Here is a 22,488-nt window from a genome sequence, read left to right as displayed (position 1 = left end):
TTTACACTGTGTTTGTCACACCCACAAATAGCATGGCAGACAGTGAGGAGTAACATAACAAAAAGACTTTGGAGGTCAGCATGTTTTCAGCGTTGATGCAGATCAGTGATTTTCAATGTTTCTCTGCAGTGTCGCCACCTAAGGACCTGACAGTGGTGGAGGTCACCCCAGAGACAGTAGACGTATCCTGGGAAAATGAGATGCGTGTGACAGAATACCTAATCACCTATGTGCCCACGGCCTCTGGAGGCTTAGAGTTGGACATGAGGGTACCTGGGGACCACAAGAAGGCCACTATTAGGGAGCTTGAGCCTGGAGTGGAATACCTGATCAGTGTCTATGCTGTGCTCAGCAATAAGAGGAGTGTTCCCGTCACTGCTAGGGTGGCAACATGTAAGTGTAAGATTCTAAATGCATATTTTAGTATAAATGTAGATGAAAAATTGTAAGAGTGTTATCATATTTCCCCTCACAGATCTTCCTGAGCCTGAGGGTCTCAAGTTCAAGTCAGTGCGGGATACTTCTGTGGAGGTGCAGTGGGATCCATTGGACATTGCTTTCGATGGCTGGAACCTCATCTTCAGAAACACGGTTAGTTCTGCTACCTGACCTCATGTGTTCCACGTAGTAGTTAAGCAATTATTTATACTTTCCACCAGGGGAAACCAATCATTAAGTGCATTAATGTGCATATTTGAGGATGGAGTTTAGAATCTTCCTCAAAAATGCTATAGCCACGCCAGAAGACAAAAACACAGCAGTTAAAACTGTGAGCAAGTCCTGACAGCTCCAGTGACCATAAAGCACAGAGTGAATGTCTCTGTTTAACACTTTATTTTCCTTTTAGAGGAAAATAAAACCTTTCCAAACAGGGCTACTTGGACTTGTTCAATACTATTAAACCAAATTCCCTGTCAACTCTTAAATTCAGTTGCCACCCAGAATGCTTTTATGTATGATCGGACTGGTTTATTTTCCCCTCTTTCGCTTTACGCATGATGCCAGGACAAGTCTTTGTAGTGGGTGCTGATTGGTGGGGGTTTTTGTTGTTGTTTTTTTTTTTTTGTTGGTGCTGGCAGAAAGAGGAAGACGGTGAGATTCTGAACTCCCTGGGCCGACCGGAGACCACCTTTGAGCAATCGGGCCTGGGTCCAGGCCAGGAGTACGAGGTCAAACTGGAGGTGGTGAAGAACAACAAACGTGGACCGCCAGCCTCCAAGAATGTCGTCACAAGTGAGTCTCCACATTTATACTGGCTGATTTGTTTTTTTATTTTATAACAGCATCCTCTATGTATTTAAAAAAAGAAAAGCATTAACCATTAACCATACTGAACAGACCCTAACCTCTATATTTATGGTCTTGCTTTTTAAACATGTGCACATATAGCATACATTACTTTTGTCATTCATATCATATCAGGATTTTCTGAAGCCAATTGGCATAAAAAAGATTTATCTCAGCTGAAAGATGTTTATGTATTTTAATTTCTAAATACTTTTTGTATTTTAAGCCTGGGCAATTTTTTTAACATTTAGTCCTAAAAAAACACAGACAGTGTCATATACAGAAATAGGAATCACAATTGTCATTTATAGTTGTCATAGTTAAATGCAAGTTGTTACTTTTCAATATACGTTCATTTGTTCCTGGGTTATCTGTCGTGTAGTCAGAATATACTGGAAATATGTCAGCATCAAGTGGTTTGCTCATTCGATAGCATTACACTGCTGTGGTTTAGTACGGGCAGTAAAATGTGATATGGATTTTCAGATGTCTGCTTTATTGACTTTATCTAGCTAAAAGCCCAAAAGGCTTCTACCACTCTGAAGGGTTCAGGCCTGAGGATCATGTAAAATGAGGAAACAGGGTTTTAACTGTAACTTCATCAGCAGCAACCAACAGTGAGTTTTAAGGTGTCCTGACTGGGGAATATGGGGAACATTTTTATGTGCATAAGAAGGGAAAAAACACCTAAAACTGGCACTTCTCGTTACTTAACTTCAGCTGCTGCAAATGAATTTTACTTCAGACCTGGATGTATCTGGTTTCACTGGGTAAATAGAGAATGCAGATTTCACTGTTATCACTGTTATCTAACAGTACCGAGTTTAAAAAAAACAAAAAAACAAAAAACAAAAGGCAACAGAAACATCAAATGTTAAATATTGTGTATCAATACTTTCTGTATAACAGTGTACAAATGTATGAAAATCAGGTCAGATCTTCCAACTTCCAAAAACAGTATTGTTCTTTGAGGTACGTACGTGGAGCCTCCTATGGGTTAGCCTATGTGCTTCATTTTGTGCTACCATTAAGATATAAGCCCAGATAGGCATTTTATACCCTTAGAAGAGAGTAAAATACTGTAGCTGTTTCTCTGTGTTTACATTTTCTGTATAAACACCTTGTTGAAGGGGGGGCAGGTATAGCCCCTCACCCTATCAGAGCTGAGATGGGCTCCTGGGACCTTGAACAGGATAACTGGTGAAGTAAATAAATGAATGAATGAATACATTTCTGCATATGACATTTTTTTCAACTGATATATTTAAAAAGCTTTTTGACACACACACACACATACACACACATACAATATAAAATGTAATGCATGTTTTATATGTCTTACATTTTCTTAAGCATACATGTGTTAAACACCACATGGATTATGAGGTCTGGTGTTCTTCTTGTCATTCAGGCTCTCTTAATGTCTCCCATTATGCCAGCTTGCAGGCCATACTCTGGGATTTGCATGCTGAAGGGCTAATTGTATGAAGTGTATCGCTCAGCTCTCCCCTCTCTGTTTCCCCTTCCTACCTAACCCACCATGTGTAGGAGGCACCAGTCAGTCAAGCAGTCAGACTCAGAGGGCAGCTGCCTCCCAGAAGAATAGTACCATGACACTCAAACGACACTTTCACAGTCTCCTTAGAAGACAAATCAGTATTAAGCTCAAATGCAGATTTTTCATTTTATCAGCCCCACACAGCGGCTTGACTTTCCTAAACTTGCTTACGTGTGACAAATCAATTTGAGCAGCAGTGAAAAGGCACCCTTCATGGAGCTGGGAATTGATAGTTTGAATAAACTATTAATGCAAACAGGCTGACACATTTTCAGCACCTGCATTACTGAAATGATGATATCCCTCTTTTCAAGGTCTGTGGTCAGCAACTTATGAATAGGCAAGATATGACCGGCATGAAAAATTTCTTTTTCTGCTCATATACAAATTCTTGCTGAACACAAATGCTGTTTTTACATTTTAACTCAGGAAAATGTCAGGTGATTCAAGTTAGGACATCGTCCAAGTTGTTATACCTCATATGTGGCACCTAATACCTCATATGTGGCACACAGCAACTGAGTTTTGCTAATGACATCGTTACCTCTTCTTCAGTGATCGATGGCCCAAGCCAGGTGAATGTTCGTGATGTGACTGACACCACTGCGCTGGTGACCTGGTTCCAGCCCGTGGCTGAGGTGGATGGGGTCACCATCTCCTACGGACCTAGCTTGAACTCCGCCGATCGCACTTTGGTGGAGCTGACCTCTGCTGACACCCAGTACCATCTGGGAAACCTCACCCCTGACACAGAGTACGAGGTGTCTCTGACAGCGCGGCGGGGAGAAGGGACCAGTATTTCCATCTACGAGTCCTTCCTTACAGGTAACACCTGTCATTATTTGGTTTGATGCCCCTCCCCCTCCAGGTAGACTTCAGTATTGAATACTCTGTGTGCGCCTATAACACAAAAATAATTCTTGTTCGTGAATTAGTACAGCAGTTCTTCATTTTGTCAGAAAGAATGTTTACCAAAAATAACATGGAGGGAGCTTCGTATTGTTGTAGGCATACAGTTTTAAAGAATTACAACTGCCCATTGCATTAACAATTATTATTAACAGCTTTACCAGAAAAAAACTTCCTTTGTGTTTTCCACTCTCTGACATCACCTCCTGAAAGATTTGACAATTTTTCCAAGTGAAATCCCTTGTTTTTTATGATGCATTAATTTTTTTTAAATTTGCATGTGCTGCCCAGAACATTTCCTTACATCATAACCAAAGAGATCAGCAGGCTGCTGAAGCCACTCTTCCAGTTTTGGTGGTTACAGATCCTGATGCTCCTATTACCACTGGGATCACTTTGGACTTTACCTTCTACATCTGCTCCAGTTGCTTCCTCAGGCCCTGGTACTTCTTTATTTTTCCATCCTCCTTCTTCCTGATGTTGCTCCCTGCTTGGATTCCCACATTCATCACAACTGCAGTCTCCTGCCCCTTGTCAACTCACCACTATGTCTTTCTGGAATTTAAAGTCCCATGGGACCTTATCCCAGTTGCCTGAGAACAACAGGACTTGGGAAATTTTAACCGATATGTAACACAGATGTTTCTGAACACTATCCCAGCCACTTGGTTGTGCCTCTCAGTATATGTATACACTGTCCCAGCTTGTATCTTATGTCTTGCTACTATGTGCTGGAAAGTCTCTGGGGCACTTTTGTACAGCCTGCAACTTGGACTGTGTTGGCTGTGGTAGACTCCTGCCTGCATCTGGTGCCTAGAGCTTGTGCTTGCGTCATCTATGCTCAGGAGGTGGCGGATGGCCGTTCTACTCCTGAATCCATATCTGTATCTGCTCTATGTGATATGATAGCTTAGCAGGCTTAGGCCTTTGCAAAACAGCAATGGTGACAGTGTATCACCATTGGATATTCCAAACTTAATAATGCCTCTGACTTAGTCTCCAATGTTGTCTTTCACAATTCCATTGAGTTCCCGATGAAAGTTACCACTGCACTATTAGAATTGTACAGTATACAACACTCTAATATCAATGTGATTCTTTCTTGTAGCCGATCCATCCATGGATGAATCATTTCATTGCAGAATTGAGGGAACAGTAAAACAGTAAAGGCTGATTTCAAAATGATCAGTATCTATCGTATGTTGGTCCCTGTCCAGACTTTCAAAGTTTAAAGATGACCCTACCTGCTAGATATGCAAGTTTTTTTTCTTTTTTTTTGGAATGCATAAATGTTAAAAAGGAACATAAAATTGTTATTCTGACACATTAGGGTTATCGCTGATGATGATTTAGACCTCAGTTAATGCATGAAATCTGCTATTATCCATTATATATTACTGCTATTTTATACTATGATGATAAAATAATTATATGTGTGGCTTCTACCAGTACTGACATTAACCTAAAATTGTACAAAAAAGATTAACGATATATGCAAGAGAACCAGGACCAAGAATGTGGAATGCACTGCTACTCCTAATAAGTCTTACAGTACATGTGGTGCACAACATATGCATGGAATAGAGAATTCTGCTCAACTAGCCTAATGGATCTATATAATGTGCCTACTATTGTAAAAAAAAAAAAAATACCATACAATAAAGCTATAATTCAACAAAAATGTCTTCAAGGCACTTTACCTTTAAATATTAGTGAGAAAGCCCCAACAATCACTTGAGGTTTTGGTGTAAAGGGAACTTCTTGTTTTTCCTTTATTCATAAATGAGAAATCCATTTACGTTTAGGTCAGGGTAAGGTTACATTTATCTAAAGTATATTTCTGCATTGTAGACCTGGACGCCCCCAGAGACCTGCAGACAGTAGAGCTGACAGACGAGAGCATCACTCTTGAGTGGAAGAACAGCCGTGCTCAGGTCGACAACTACCGCATCAAGTATGGACCTCTGTCTGGTGGAGAGCACGAAGAGCTGCTGTTTCCCCCAGGACCTAAGGACTCCACTCAGGCCAAGATCACTGGTTCTGTATCACAAACAAACATCTATCCAAATAACATACTGCTGTTCAAAAATAAATCTATATTAGCTGTATTATATTAGATGTCTATGTAGCTTATAAAGGCTTAACAAAGAACAGTTAATTGGAAAATGGTAGCATGACAGATTTTTGTGGAATTTCTGTAAATTTTTATCTGCTTATAATTAATGTGCAAAATGTTAGGAAATTATTAATAAACCATTTTATTGGTATGGATAAAGAATAATTATAGTGATTAGCTATATATAAGCCTACCTACCTTGTTCTTCCTGTTTCGTTATGCCCATAAACTGTTTATGCATGACCACTGGTTTGTCAACTTGGATTTTCAAGCCTTTAGCGTTGTTGCCCGTACCATGTTGGCATTGTGAACCAAAGGTAGCAATATATGGGTGGGAAGGTTGAGTGGTAAGTTAGCAGCTAGTGCTAGCAAGCTTGGTTAGCAAACTGCATCGGTAAGGGTAGTGCATTAAGGACAGGATGTGATTCAGGTGCAGCTCAATGACTCTACTTACATGAGGTGGAAGCCAGCAGAAAGCTGGTGTTCACCATATTATTCAACTAATTTATATGCACTTGTTTCATTTCAGCTTAGTGTGGGATTCTCTGCTGTGTTTTACATGTAACACCTCTTTATGCACACAGAGTGGAAAAGACATGTGAACATTACGCAACTGCAGTACAAGCCTCCCAACAAGTGTATATCTAAGCCCAACATATCAGGTCTGTTTTTTAACATTCACAACTAAAGAGAGGCCAGCAGGGAAATGTGCTGTCATATGCTCAGTTAAAGCATGATTCAAAGACAAGCTTCCTACACATCAGTTAAAAAAAACACAAGGGAATTTGGAAAGGTCCTGACAGCTGAGTAGATGACATTTGCAGAAAAGTAAAAGGTTTATAATATAACACAGTGATAGTGATTTATTAGTCATTATTGCAGATTTGATATAGTAGTTAATTACAGCTGAAAGGATAGATTATACAGCTGTCCTGAAAATGACTTATAAAGGATCATTTTGTTATCCATTAACAAAGTTTTGATACCCTTTGTTTGACTTAAAATTGGTTATTTTTCTCAGAAACTATCAACCTCAGTTGATAGTAAAGCTCTCAGTACCTTAGTGCTATCATATACTCAGTGGACACTTTTTTCCATACACCTCAGCAGGAACATGCAGTTGCACATGTACATATGCCCACAACTAGCTGCTGTAGTTGAAACAGAGCATCTGAATGGGGAAGAAAGATGACTGAAGAGACTTTAAATGTGACATGATTGTTGGTGCTAGATGGGGTGATCTGAGTATTTCAGAAACAGCTGATCTGCTGGGATTTTCCCACAAAATGATCTTTAGGTGTGTGGGCCACTGAGTCATAGCCCCTCTGGGTGGAAATGCCTTGATGATGCCAGGGGTCAGAGAAAAATGACCCGCACAGCTTTGAGCTGACAAAAGTTACCCAAATAAACCACTCATCCTCTAAGTATGAAAATACAAATCCATACCACATTGTATCACTGGGTCAAGTTAGTGGTGATGTGTGGTTTCTTAGCACAATTTGGATCTCTTAGTACCAATTAAGCCATAAAATACTTGCGTGTTGTTGCTGACCAATAGTGGCTATGCCTTACGTCACAGAGCAGGTTTTCTATCGGTTAGAAGATTATTGGATTGATACCTAACTACTCCAGTCAACATGCTGAATATCCATTTATTCTTCTGTTTGCATCCATCGGACTATGAGAGTGTGTGCAAAGATAAAAGATAAAGACAAAAGTACTGTGAAAGTGTGTGTGACAGAGGGACTAAGTCTTACAGTAGAAAGTGTTGTATGACTTTAGCTATTTATTCATTTATGACCATAGAGTTCCCATTTTCTCACGGTTGCTGCCAGCAAGATAACACAAATCCTCTCAAACTTGTTTCTTGAACATGACAATAAGTTCACTTCACTCAAACGGGCTCCATTGTCACCAAATGTCATTTCAATAGAGCTGGGATGTGGCGGAAAGGGAACTCCTTATCATAGATGTGCAGCCAACAACTAGGTGATGATGTCATGAAAGTATTTTTCCAAAATCTCTGAAGAATCTTTCCAGCGCTTTGTTAAATCGGTGCCATGAAGAATTGAGGTACTTCTGAAGGCCAGCTGTGTATAGCAAGGTGTACCTGTGAGTGTTTAATACTCACCAGGTCACAAGTGACCCATTTAGGGTTAGCAGTAGGGTTTGGGTTAAGTTCATGTCCACCCCTTTTTCTAAAAATTTCACCTATTTGAAAGAGCCAAAAAAAAAAAAAGACAGTTAAATACAAAATCTGTAACTCTGTATCAAAATCACTGTAAGTTTCATTCTAGTTTCTTAAAAGTACATGTATAACTTGGAGTACAAAACCTAATCCTTATTCCTAAACCATGCTGAAAGAGGGAAAACGAGCCATTAACAAAGCCATGACTTACAGTGATTGTTCCTTAGTTATGGAGAAGGCATCATGGACTTTTCCACAACACATTAACCCAGATGATATCTTTAATATCTTATATAACTGCTATATCAAGAGAATAAGTAAATCTTTGTTAACCTGTACTAAAGGTTTTGTCTAATCAGGGATTTTGTAGTTACTTCTTGCCAGTTGTTTCACTCAGCTGTTTTCAGGGTTTGTTTTGCTGCTTTGTGATCATCTTGGCTCATTAGTATTATGCATCCAAATGGCACAGCTGAAAGGCCCCTGTGGAAAACTAAATGATACAGTGTGAAGTGTTTATTTTCCAAATTCATGGGACAAGCGTTTGTGGGACTCTGTGTTAAATGGCTAGAGTTATTTTCAGCCTGCTCATTTTCCAAGACAGGTTCTCTTTGTTTTGTTTTGTGAAATGTTTGCTTGTCTACAAAAGACCCACTTTATTAGAAAATCACCCAGGAGGGGCTTGGCATTGAGACATTAATTGGAAAACATTGCCGCTTGTTTCGCTGGGAGACTTTGCTCAGACAAGAATAGCAGGCACGTTTTTCATCTCTCTGCATTGCTGACATTAAAAAGCTATGCTTTGAGGCAGATGAGTTTTGTTTTTATTGTTTGTTTGTTTGTTTGTTTCTACACTGTGCATTCAGCATGGTAGGATTAGAAACCATGAGAAAAAAGACCCTCAAAACAAGCTCGTAGTGTCTTTGTCTGGCCACATTCTTTGTCCTTGGGAGGCCCGGCTCATGAAAATAAAGCACTGTGTCCTTTCAGCTGACGCCCCCCTCTGCTCCACACACACCTCAGCACTTCTTTCACACACTTATTATCTGTAATTGCCTTCACGCTCGTGATTTTATTGATAATGAGTTTCCTGGGCATTAGGTGTAATTTCATGCTGTAAGGCTCTGTGTGCGATGACCTCTGTGGGAGTTAATAAAGGCGATCAGGCCCAGAGAGGGCTTAATTGTAGAGACTAAAGGGCCTCTGGAGCCTGCTATATCATAGCAAGTAGTGTTTCTGCTCCGCAACAAGGGCCCTATAGATCCATCAATGCAAATATAACACTGATGTTCTGCAGCGAGTGCAGGCTTACCATGAAATGCAATTAGGCTGCAATCTATTGTGCAATAAAGCCACAAGAGAGTGTTTTTTTGTGCATTTGCCATAGGCATTGGAGCCATTAGCTGAAACAGCTGGCCACTTGACTACAGAGGCTCCCCGTCGTTCATTTGTTGACACCTCAGTGGATGTGAACACGCAAAACATGACATAGCTTTTTATTTCCGTATCAGTGTTTTTAATGTTACCCTGTTCTGTAGGCCTGAGACCCGGCACGGAGTATGGGATGGGTGTGACGGCAGTGAAAGATGAGAGGGAGAGTCTGCCCACGACGGCCAATGCTGTGACCGGTGAGATGCTGACACTGACACACTGTTTTTAATAATCATGTTCTATATGTAACGGGTTTTTTTTTTCAGAGACAAGATATCCTTTTGTGATTCCTGCTACACTGATAGAATTTATATGCTAATTCTACAAATTGATATTTAAAAAGAAACATTCATTTTTTGGACAAGGCTCAAGTTTTGGTTCGAAGTTTACAGTAGTGAGAGAAGTCAGGGTGGCACCCACCACTCCTCAATATTCATATGAATGTTTTTGGCTTTATTCCCTCACGGCTGAATCGTCTGCTTTATTGTAAAATCTGCCATATCGTTATGAGACAGTCACCTTTTCTTATGCATGCTAATGTAGACAGGAGGTGTGTCCATTTTTAAAGTCTTTAGAATTGCTGAATTTTCAACAGATTTTTCAAATTGATTGACATTCATTTGCTATTTATTTGATCCTATAGACAGAATATTAGAACAGGTTTTAAAGCCAGATGGCCCACTGGGCCTAAGTTGGTCTATAGCTGTTACATTTACTAATATATCTTATTAGCACTAATCGAGAAGTTAAATCATTTGTCTTCCTAGAATTTTGTGGCCTCATGCTGGAATATCTATAAATTTCTTTTTTTCTGAATGCGACAGTTAGCAGTTAATGTTATAATGGATAGATAGTCTTACAACTTTTCTGATGGGTATCCTATAGTATAACAATAGTTTGGAGACTAAATAATCAGTGTTTCTTGACTATAATTGTGCACCAAGCTTTATTCCTTCAGAATCTATTACCTCTCGATAATTCTGCCCTCTTGTTTCACTGCTCTGATCAGTTCTTTCAAATCAGATCTAACCACGATAACATATTGCTTTGGCATGCCATCAAATGATGTTTTATTAACTAGTATAGTAGTGGACGTCAGTAAGCATCAGTAAGGCAGCAAAACAAATCTAAACAGGAAAATGCAACTGTTGAAAAAAGGCCTTCAGTGTAATACCTCCCCTCTTTCACACACCATCAGCCCTCGATGCTCCCAAAGACCTGACTGTAACAGAGATGACCGAGACTACTATGATGCTGGAGTGGAGGCGTCCCTTTGCCAAACTGGACTCCTACAGGCTGGTTTACATTTCCGCTGATGGTCACAGGGCTGAAGAAGTGATCCCGGGCAGCTCTGAAACTCACACCCTGAGGGGCCTGACACCCGGTATGCTGTATACCATCAACATCAGTGCAGAGAGGGGCCGCAGAAGCAGCGTACCTGCCACCATCTCAGCACCCACAGGTCAGCACGGCTGAACACATGTGAAAAGAGAAGTTTCTAGTGAAGCAGGAGTGGTTTGTTTGACATTATAGGTTTTCTGAATTGTCTGGCAGAAAAAAACGTAGAAAGAAAAGAGAAAAGAAAAAAGAAAAAAGCGTCGAGAGAGGAAGCCGAGCAATCTTGATAGCTTTTCTGCTGGCATTTTTGCCAATGAGATAACATTTAACATTTTCAGATACCCAGATAAGAAATGATATGTAACCTATATTAGCATTGCCACCATCCACTCCACATTTATTATACTCTGTCTCCAAATTGTTAGCACTTGTGAACCCTGCGGTTAGTTTTGGCCAAAGCACTTCCACAACATTGCTTATAATGTAATACCGCACAAAAATAGCTTAAAATCTGAGCAGGTAAAAACAAAATGAACCTGCATACCACTAGAACTAAGTCAGCTCTTAGCTTAAGCTGAGACTTGGTCTGCATAATTCTATTGCCTGGTTTCAGCTGGCGATGCGTGACAGACTCACTGAAGTTCTTATTGACCAGAGGTTTATTTACATTTCATTATTCGTTACAGCAGCCACACTGACGCAATGAATTGAACCCATTGTTTGCTTCTCAGTTCAGTGTTTTAAACTCCTCATTCCCCCATTGATAGACTGTGGGTTTATTTTTTCTATTTTCCAAGTTTTCCTTGGATGAAAAGGCAAATAAGGTGATGGTGGCAAATTTTTCATGCTGTGGTCTGAGAGCCTCCAAGGCAAATATTTCACTGTTAAACCTTCTGGTTATGTAACAAGTGCTCATTAAATGCATAGTAACAGGCAAAAATTGATAACCTTTGAGGGAAAAGGTGAGCCATTGGAATAAATATTTTTTGATATGTTATTGGCTGCTGCACCGTGCTCTTTATGTTCACTTGTTTGTGTGGTCATGAATAGTACATATGAGTGAACCCCGGAGTATGTGCGTTGTGTATTGGTAGGTTCATGAGGCTTGGGGTGGGGTTGGGGGGTGGTTGTATGGATATGTGTGCGCCATGCACAATGTTCATTCATGTGATAATTGTTGGCGTGAGCCCCGCTCCCCTCTGGGTTTGTGCGATTTGACCACGATGAACTGTGGGTCTGTCAGATAAAAGGCCACATGCTGAGACTTCTGTTAAAACATTGTCTCTGAAATCAGCAGCCCTCTAATCCACAGCCTGGTTGATACTTTAGCCTTTATCGTATCCAAACACGTAGTGCAAACACAGATCATGCTCTTGTTGCAGGAGGGGCTCAAGGAAAGAGGAGGGGTGGAGTGAGGAGTCTGGGAACCTTACAGTCATCAAAAAGTATCAAGAATTTGATGTCAAGTCTTTCAGATAAGTGTGCAGGGAAATAGTGGCAAACCAAAATGCACCTTTCAAAATCCAAATAATTTTAGAAGCAGGATATAAAATTTAGATACTATGCAATAAAAAAAACAAAAATAGGGAAATCAGGTGCCACAGGCAAGGATTATCATAATTTAAACTAATCAGCTGACTGAGTTTGGATCACAATATCTGACTTCCGTGAATATGCGCATATTTGCACAAAGGAAAACTAAACCCACAGAGTTACCCTATAATCAGCTGTCCTGAAAGCCTTTTACAAAGTGTTGACATATTTGGATTTTGGCAGTTGCTGCAAATTCTGCCAAGAAGTCAGTTTATATGTGACTGTTTCCATCAAATTTGATTCATGGTGCATTAACAACCTAACATAATAGAACAGAAAGAGAAAGCAAAACATTGTGAATAAAGCAAGATCAATGTCCTGCATGCATTGACATGATCTGTAAGGTCTGGACACTGCCTGGTGGAGAAGTTCAACTATCATTCTTTAAATTAACACACTGAGGATGAATGAGTATCAAATGGAAGATATCCATATAAGAAGGTGATATCTTAGGGGACCATTTGATAATGTCATTGCACACATCTTCAACCGCATGAGCAGATTTTAAGGGTTCTCTCAAATTCAAGAGAAAAAAAAGACATTCCCATCACCTCTATAGTAGACTTTAACTAGACCTTTAAGATTTAATACATATAGAGTAGAAGTGCTATAACAGCATCTCTGTAGGACTTGCTGTGGCCATTGCTACATTCTTATGTAGGGAAGAAACATAAAATGCAAAACAAGACAAACAAGCTTAAAAGAGATTTTTGTAAAGGCTTGTTTTATATGTTGAAAATTGAAATTTCATTCATCTCAATTTAAAGCAGCACAAACACTAAAATCTTAGAGTCACGCTTTGCTAAACCAAATATTGAAATCGCGGCTAGATCTCACTGAGTTAATGGGAAAGTTTTTTTCCCCTTCTGTTTGTTTTAAGTTAAATAGTATTTTTTTGCCCTGTTAAAGACAAAGCGTACGTTTAAGTTTAGAAGCTAGCTAAAAAGAAATTTATTTTTAGCTAACTATAGTAAATATATAGTTAGTTAGGCTAACTAATAAGATTAGAGATCAACTTTAGAGCCTGGGCGAAGAGAAATATCGGTGAGCCTGGGCTGAATCACTGAACAGGACCTTTATATGCTACTTGCCTGGCATTTAAAGGTTTGGGCCCTATGAAGAGTTAAACGTGTGTTTGGTGAGTATCTGGTGTTAGCTTTTGTGAAACCATGGTGTCTCCATCTAAATACAGACTTTTGGTCCTTTTATCAACACCAAGGAATCCATGTGCCAGACACAGCTAAACTAATCGACTAACTGCTATGACATTTTAACACATTAACTAACATTAAGACAGCCATGAAATTTATAAAAGATGGATGCAGCCACAGTGATGTTACCTGTTGGTTTGTAAGGTCCTGTTTTTGAAGATTTGGCCTGACAGTTTTGGCCTTTGACATCATAGCTTTTTTTTTAAACCTGACATCACAAGCAAGGGACAGATCTGACTGGGACTTTCCATGGACAGTGCATGCAGCACACCTAGAAAATCACATGGCAGGTGAGGCCTAAAGAAAACCCTGCCTTCAAGTTTCTTCTGGTTTGTACCATAATTGACAAAATAGGCATCATGTTGTATTTAATAATTGTTAGGTAGGGGGCTGGATTTGAGTACCTTGCATTTTATTATTAGACCTTGAAGGTATGTCCATCTTTTATATAAAGTCCATGGTGAGGGCCAGTTAAGCTTTTTTCTTTCTTTTTAACCTCAGATGAATTGTGACTAAGTGAAAAGCTAATGTTCACTTCTTGGTTTTCCTACATTAACTCCTCTGCTTTCACATTCAAAAGCAATACACAAGCATTTCTGTAATGGTTTATATAGCACCGCAATGCAACCGAAGCTTATGTGGTCATAGGGATATTTCCAAGGGTTTTACTGATTTACAGTGTATGGTTTTGTTTTTCTATATATTTATCATCTATTATTTAACAGAGTCGACAAATTCCAAAATTATATCTACTTACAATTATAGATGTGCGGCCCTATGCTTCACCAGGAGTCTACAGGAAAATTGATTGACAATTATAGATGTATGTTAGAAATCACTTAAATCACTCTCTGCTTTTCATTGCTCAATCCAGTATCACAACAAAATATGTACATATTTATATGTCCATTTCATGCTTTAGAGAGGCAAAGCGTGAAATGGACATGGTGGACCAGCATGTCGATTACATGCTTTGATGTAATTCATATGATTGCTATATAAGGAAAATTAAAGAAAAGATTAGGGTATTTCCAAAAAACAAAAGACTCAATCTCTCTTTATACTGTAGGCACAGAAAATGGTCATGCATTTTCCTTGTCAGTCTGAGCTTTCGGTAATCAATGATCAGCTGATTCCAACCAACCCCCCACCTTACATTCCTATTGTCTACCATCCCATTTACTCTCTGTTGTGCCGCACAGTGAAAGAGGATAATGGGAGCCTTGATGTTTACCTGAGCCATCTATCTCCATCTCTTTCTAATCTACTCTGTGAATGCTTGCACACACAATGGACTACAATTACAGGCTGTTCATGGCTCTGCATGGCCTCCCCGTAGGTTTGAAGTGGACAGCGTACTTCTGCCGCACTGGCCGGGCTCCGCTGCACCTTCAAATGTTAATGGCTCATTCACAGCCATTAATGCGCACAAGCTGCATCAGCATATCTGCCAACTGCTCTCTATCTTTATGTCTTCCACTGATATGGTAATATAGAGTAGATGGCTATAGGTAGACAATGATAATGGGGCTATTTGTTCTCTCTGGTCTTTTGTAGTGGAAATATGAGAATATTTCCATTCTGGACCTTTTCTCCTTTCTCCTGACGGTGAAATGAAATTACTGAGTGCTGGAGAATTGTCTTTCCCCCTACATGTGATTATATAGTTCTTTGTTGGTTGTTATATGTTTCACATCTACATTGTTGTGAGTTTTTGTCAACAGAAAATGTTCCAAAAGAACCTAAAAAAATTTCAAAATGTGTGTCCATCGTGTGATCAAAAACTTCCAGAAATTGGCATACCCACAAAAAAATTTACAGATCTCTATTTATTTGATAGGAATAATTCATCTTAAGGAGTACAAAGCGTGACACTGGTAATTTGCACAAAGAGGTTGATTTCCAACTCGTGTCCCTTGTTGGGTTTTTCACATCCACCATACACAAATAAAATATTCTAATATTCAACCACATAAAACTAAAATACAATATAGATACATAATGACAACGAATTACAAATAATACACATAATCAGATACATTCATGAAAGGAGATACATTCCTAAAAATAATCTTCACTTCAATAATCTTCATTAAAAAATATAGTCTAATTAATTCAAATGACCTCAGCTCTGATTATTATTATTTTTGGGGGCCAGTTTGCACTAGCTCTCAATTGCATACATATTTTTTAAATACAAGTATTTGAAACATTAATAAATGAAATTACAAGCAGCATATTGGTACATCCTAGTAGCATATCACTGACTGAAGGAAATCCAGGTTAGATCGCATGGTCATACAGTAAGTACAGAGAAACTGTGTGACTTCCAGTGAGAGATTAAAAAAAACAGCTGTTCTTTATTTTCATAGCACTATTCCTCGAATGTTTTGATCAGCACTTGTATGTTTGTGTTTTAAGGTTTGACCAATATATGAAGCCAGATGTATTTTCTATCATCTTAACATCCACCAGGTTGGCAGTGATCATTCTTTATGGGATTATCTAGCCCTTGAAAAGCAAGCTTAACCCTACCCCTAAAGAGTTCACCGGTGACCTCGTGGATATTAAGCAGTTAGAAGTGTGCAAATGAGTTGACCATCGGCTTTGCCATATGAATTGGTCTAACCTTTTGTTGATGTGTTTGTCATCACCCAGAGGAGGAGAAGCCCGTGGTGACCAACGTTACAATCAGCGATGTAACGTGGGACAGCTTCCTCTTGTCCTGGTTTGCCGACGATGGGGCTTTTGAGTCTTTTCTGATCACGGTAACTGATGCAGAGACGGACGCTGAGTGGCAAAATCACACTGTGCCCGCTGATGCTCGCAGCCTCGCCATCACCGGCCTCTACCCCACCACCTGGTACAGAGCTATTGTATACGGGGTGTACAGGGGAGCCCCATTAGACCCTGTCATTGCAGAAACCATCACAGGTATCAATGCAGTCAATTCTGGGGCCTAGCATTTTCCTCTGATTTCTTCTTTTTCTAATTGACACAGTCCTGTAATCTGTCCTTCTCTCTGTGAATTTTCTAAATTACTCTGTTCAGCACTGCCTTGAAGTGTGGCAATCACTAATAGGTGTTATACAAACACTTGTTCTTGTGCATTTTTTTTTATACCTTTGGACCTCTTTCTTGATATGCTCAAAAATGTATCAGATTGCAAAGAATTTATTTTTATAAATCTTTGAGAATGAAACTTTTAACTTAGGTATGAAAACAGCTTGTTTTGTTCATGCCCATGGGATTTCTGCAAAGCAACAAGTCGGGTCTTATTTTCTTGGTTAGCTTCAGGTTTGGAAATACATTTTTTTTTTTAAAGTATACATAAAGGCAATTTATCAGCCCTTGCAGTGGAGATTACTCTTTGCAGGGTAAACAAAATCTCTGCGCCTTCCAGACACTGTGAACAATCCAAATCCCCAAGCAACACTCCTTCATCAGCCATCCATCACACGCGTATCCCTGCCTTTGATGCAGGGATCGTGAAATGGGCTAACACTACAGCGCCCACACAAAACTCATTCAATCTATATTAGTCCAGCCGCGGAGCTGCGTTTGATCCACTTGTCAGTCTGCCTGTTGGTATGAGTCCAGCCTGATACCTGATACCAGCACCTGGTCTGGTATGTGAACAGGGAGAAACACGTCAAATGAGAAGGTCAAGGTGCACTGGTTTCCCCTTCCCCAACACCAGTCATTATCAGTGATTAGCATGCTGTAAATCCCAGTATGTCTAATAAGAGGTCTTTAAACATCGAACGCATATACTACCAAGAATGTTGGAGAATGTAGTTTTACATTAAATAAGGGATACAAAAAATATGACACAATTCTTTACAGGACCATAACAACTGGAATCTGAAAGACCCTTTAGACTGTGACTATCTTAAGCAGGTCTATGGTAGAATTAGGACTAGGATACTGAAAACAGTGGTACTAATGAGATATGGTGTGGAGTCGCTTCTGTTCTGGGGCATAAACGGTAGATAGAGTCAGTCAAAAAAATGTTTTATTTTCTGAGAGTATACTAATTCACGATTATAAAAAGCAGTGCTTTTGGTATTCATTTTTCTCAGATTAAAAAAATTAAGACCAGTCTAGTTAAAAAGAAAATTTGTGGAAAAAGGCTAGAGAGAGAGAGAGAGAGAGAGAGAGAGAGAGAGAGAGCAGTAATCACAAGCAGGTGAACTCACACACTAATGAGGGTGGGGAAGCCGGGAAGTAAAAACCGTGCTCTAATATAAAACGGGATGGAATGAAAGAAAGATCAAGTGTAAGTGCACAATGACAGCACTGTCAATATTCAAAAACACTGAGGTAAACAGGTAACAGAAACACAGATCATTATAAAGATTTTGTGAAACACATGAAATATTGTGCAGGCTTAAAAGTCAAAAAATAAGTAGCTGAGTATCCAACAGTATCATTCAGCATTTGACTGATGAGGATCATTCATGTGGAAGAAAGATGGTAGGACTGATGGAGAGAGGAAAAAACCCTCAGGCTCTTTTGTCACTTTGTGTGAGGCCTCTCTTCTGTATGCATCCCCAGTTCCCTCAAGCCTGGACTGCACTTCATTCTCATGCTGCCGTTGCCCCTGGGCTCTGGTGCTGGGGTGCCAGGGGCTTCTGGGGCCACGCAGAATATGGCATGCGCTCAACACGGCCCATTGTCTGCATGCTAATGGTGTGGCAAAACCATCTTAACATTTTTCATTAGCATCACTTAATCCATAAAACATTCCGACTTGTGAATACAAGCGCTGACTAATTATGTTATGCACGGTGGCCGTCGTCGGTCTGCTGAAGAAGGACACTGCAGGAAAAATAAAGTTGTCGCTGAGGATGGAGTGAGGAAACTTTGATTAACAGAGAGGGTGTTTTATACAATGAATGACTGGAACCACTGAGAGCACCCAGAGAAAGCTCAGTTCAGAATCGTATCCGTACAAGCTATTATCAGGCGAGACTGGGACCAGCCCTGGGGTTCAGCTTGCAGACCCCCTTAGCAGGTTAGCTGGCGCCGGTGTGTACCTCATCCACTAACAGGCTCCTTTTTGTTCCCTCAGGTCTTGAGAGGGGGTGGAAGTGTAGAGAAGGTGGAGGCGGTTGTGAGAGGGGGAAATCAGTAGCAAGCTAACACATGTTAGCTGATGGATGTAGCTCTCTTCTCTCTTCCGCTGACCAGCTGAAGCCGGCTGGCGGCTAATGAAGAGTGACAGCTCCCTGGGATTTGTGTGCTCTGCTTCTCATTTCCACCGCTTTTTCTCACAACAAATGTCTCATGGTTTTTCCCTCACATTAAAAAAAGGGGGTTTCAGGCTAGTTCAATGACCCCTGAGACCCTCACATTTGGTGTTGTGTTTTAATGAGCAGTGGCGCTGGGCTTCACTGAGCCTTTCTTGAGCCCACTTATATCTACTTCTATCCAGGCTGCTTTAAAAGCTCTGTCCAGTCCGTGTATCCATCTGCATGGCTACCGGAAGTTTCTCTGACTAATTAGCAGCAGCGAACACATCCTCAGGAGAAACAGAGCTTTTTCTCCCACAGCTGTAGACTCCTGCTGTGTCTCAGCCTTTCTTCCTATCACTGTCATTATTAGAAGCTGCTAATGACTGCTTGACTTGGCTTTTACAAGTTCACATTCACACAACCCCATCTGTATGCACATCTGCAACTCAATCTACTTTCAGGATTTCACTGCTATTTTGAGTTATTTCCTTTGCTTCGAAATTCATAGTATTGGAAACATAAATCTGAAATGGGACCAAAATTGTTGCTTTTACTAGGCTATAGAGATTTTTATTTTTGCTGTAAAGTTGGACTTTTTAACATTTATTGAGATCATTTTTAATTTTGACAGCAAATTTTGATTTGGTTTTCGCCATCTGAATTCTTTTAGTTTTAGTCAGCTAAATATCATAGGATTTCCTTACATCAAATGTAAAATGTGCCCTTATGTTTAATTTTCTGTTCCTCCCAAGTGTTGATATTTTGTCACATTTTCATGAGGAACAGGAACTTGTACCCTTTCCAGAAAAATTGAAGAGTTGTACCAGTGTGCAGAGAAGGATTATAGAGGTACATCGAACATTACTGTACAAGGAGATTACTTCAGATTATATCATTCGTGGCTTTCTACACAATTTATTTTGTTCTGATTGGATCTCATCTCTCTATGATGAAAATTACACTGATTAAGATTTACTTCATTTTGGAGTTAGCCTCAATTCCGCATCTGAGGAAATGCAGTATTTTAAAGGCCATAAAAGCTATATGTAATCTATACTTTTCTCAGACTTGATAAATTATTCCTGATCACAGTTTTGACTCAGTTTTTTCTTGATTTTATTAATACTGCCATTAAATGTAACAGATCAGTCACATAAGCCCTAAAGACTCCACTTTGAATTTTGTTTCTTTCATGTTGTTGTACTAAAACTCTTCTCTTTCCACTCTGCAAAGTCAACATGTTATACGCCTTTTTTGTTTGCCATCTTCTTCAAATCTTAAAGTACTCCACAGAGAGCCAAACTGACTATCACCCCTGTCACTCAGAGTACGAACCGGAGGTGCAGTCTCTCCTAGTCTCCGACGTCACCACAGACAGCTTTCAGCTGTCCTGGATGGCCGAAGAGGACTCCTTTGACACCTTTGTCATAATGGTCAGCCAGGCCAAAGGCTTAGACCAACCAAGAGAGCTGGTGCTAGGTGGTGAGGAGAGAAGTGCGGTGATGACAGATCTCAATGAGGATACCGAGTACAAAGCTGAAATCTTTGGCCTCATTTTGGGAAGACGCTCCAAGTCTCTCTTGGAGGTGTTAAAAACAGGTACACAGTGAAAAGATGGAACGAGAGGCCCAAGCTGTGAACTGGAACTCTGGATACGTCTTGTCCGCGTAGTCAATGTGGAATGGTGTCATATCCTGTCTTTGGTGGTAACAGCATGAGTAGTAGCTGTGCTCTAACTTTCGTCCTTTATAAAGTACATCTTTTTGTCTACTAACCTGGTACCAAAGCATTACAGTATTTTTCCAACAGACATTTGGGTTCTTTTATGTCTGACAGTACTCCTGAGATGCAGATGAACAACCAGGTAGATTAGGCAGTGCTGTTTTCAAGGCTGATGCTGGATAAGAATCTGACTTTCACGTGGGTTTTACTGAGATCAGCCCAATATTAAAAGTACTTGCTATGGTTGAGATGAAGCAGTAACACTTAGGATGCATTAAATTATAGTATTATTGTAGTTTTAACCTCATGGCATCCACCAGTACACCAGTTAACCACTAAGGATAGGGTTAGATTTGCTTCACATTTGAGTCACAAGCTTAAAAAGCAAGTCAAAAATCCAAAATCACTTGTATATGCCATATAGATGAGACATTCGTGTAGAGGTGTAGATTTGAACCTAATCCTAACCCTACTCTGAATGTTAAGAGGGTAAAGGAGATTTCACTATTCCCAAAGTGGTATTAAGGCCTGTTAGTAAATGATCCGGTATAAAGAAGTGTGCATGTGTGCACATAAGTACATCAATCTGAAGTATCAGAGAAGGCCATTCAAACTGCATATTTTCAGTCGAGCCGCACTCAGGACACGTACTTAGCGCTTTACTCTTTTTTCGTTGTGTTGATGTGGTCTTTTATTAATTCTTGTCTGAATGCCCCTGCCAAAGGTTGTCTTTGATATCTTGACCTCATGTGCCGTTGTCTCTATGTAAAGAAGGTGGTGGTTGTCCATGTCATATAAAACTGCTGCCTGTGTCCTCCATCATCCCCCCTGAGGTAAAGGATTTAGTCTTGGGTTGCGTGGCGCATGCTTCACTTTTGTGTTACCATGAAATGCGAGCAAGTTAATCTCTTCAGGTCTGTCACGCAAGATACCGCAGCTCACTTTTAACTGGGAACAGTTCTGTCTGTGTGAGCCCGGGCCTCCGCAGGCCCCCTTTGTCTCTGGACTTCACTCTCTTTTATGCTTTCCTGCTTTCGCTCTGCTCTAAAATGAGTGCCTTTCAGTGGTGGATCTGCCCTGCTACAGTGTCTGTGTGTTTTTTCGTGTCTGTTTCTTCACTCTGTTGGAGGAAATCCTCACTAGAACATGTCAAAACTGTTCACTGATTGATATTTGCTTCTATACAGTGCTTTCTTAGAATTCTAAAAAAGGCAGTACACATACTGACTGATGCTTCTGTTTTTGTCTTTGTCCCCATCTGCTGTTTCTGTCTTCCCTTTGCCAGATCTGGGTTCACCCAAGGGCATTCGCTTCTCCGATGTCACTGACACGTCTGCAACTGTTCACTGGGTGACCCCAAGAGCTCGAGTGGACAGCTACCGGGTCACTTACGTACCTGTCTATGGAGGTCAGTATTTTTATGAGTGCGGTGGGACAGGGAACATTTAGACATGCTGTTCTTAAGATCCTCCAAAAGTCGCACACAGGAGATCTCTAACCATCAACTGCATCCATGATTGCATTAGGAAAAACAGATTTTAATATCTGGCACAGCAGTATGAAACAAGCCTAGATTTGGATGACTATAACCAGCATGGACATTCTCACTGCTTTTAAATTGCTCGTCCATTCATCAGTTTATGTTGTAACTCTTTTGTCCAGACATAGACAGATGCTGCCCTCTGTTGGCTACTGATAAGTGTGTCTACTGAAAATCAAGAAAATTGACCATCCTATCACAATAGAGTCCTGTATATTTTGTGACAAAGAATAAATTATTAACAAATTAGTTACACCACGATGCATGTACAATTCAAAACTGAATAAGTGATCAAGACTCAAATATTTTCAGCACCTAGAAAAATTCCCACAAAAAACTGTATCTGTAAAAAAGGGCTTTT

At 40.0% G+C, this 22,488-nt stretch overlaps 1 protein-coding gene across 4 annotated transcripts in view; it reads left to right on the top strand.

The window, feature by feature from the left end:
* Window positions 1-22,488, top strand: part of tncb (tenascin Cb) — a 59,294-nt gene that overhangs the window by 24,988 nt on the left and 11,818 nt on the right. For 2 of the 4 annotated variants that reach the window (XM_080893578.1, XM_080893579.1), the window contains exons 4-13: window positions 130-393; window positions 476-591; window positions 1,080-1,233; window positions 3,401-3,670; window positions 5,606-5,791; window positions 9,594-9,683; window positions 10,685-10,948; window positions 16,287-16,562; window positions 20,192-20,464; window positions 21,873-21,995. In XM_080893578.1, coding sequence (XP_080749704.1) covers window positions 130-393; window positions 476-591; window positions 1,080-1,233; window positions 3,401-3,670; window positions 5,606-5,791; window positions 9,594-9,683; window positions 10,685-10,948; window positions 16,287-16,562; window positions 20,192-20,464; window positions 21,873-21,995 — 2,016 coding nt within the window. The remainder of the gene's footprint in view (window positions 1-129; window positions 394-475; window positions 592-1,079; window positions 1,234-3,400; window positions 3,671-5,605; window positions 5,792-9,593; window positions 9,684-10,684; window positions 10,949-16,286; window positions 16,563-20,191; window positions 20,465-21,872; window positions 21,996-22,488) is intronic. The other 2 variants (XM_080893580.1, XM_080893581.1) reach the window with 2 other exon arrangements.

The sequence above is a fragment of the Rhamphochromis sp. 'chilingali' genome, assembly GCF_963969265.1.
Source record: "Rhamphochromis sp. 'chilingali' genome assembly, chromosome: 10".
NCBI classification, from domain to species: Eukaryota; Metazoa; Chordata; class Actinopteri; order Cichliformes; family Cichlidae; genus Rhamphochromis; species Rhamphochromis sp. 'chilingali'.
This window is presented reverse-complemented; position numbering and strand designations above follow the sequence as displayed.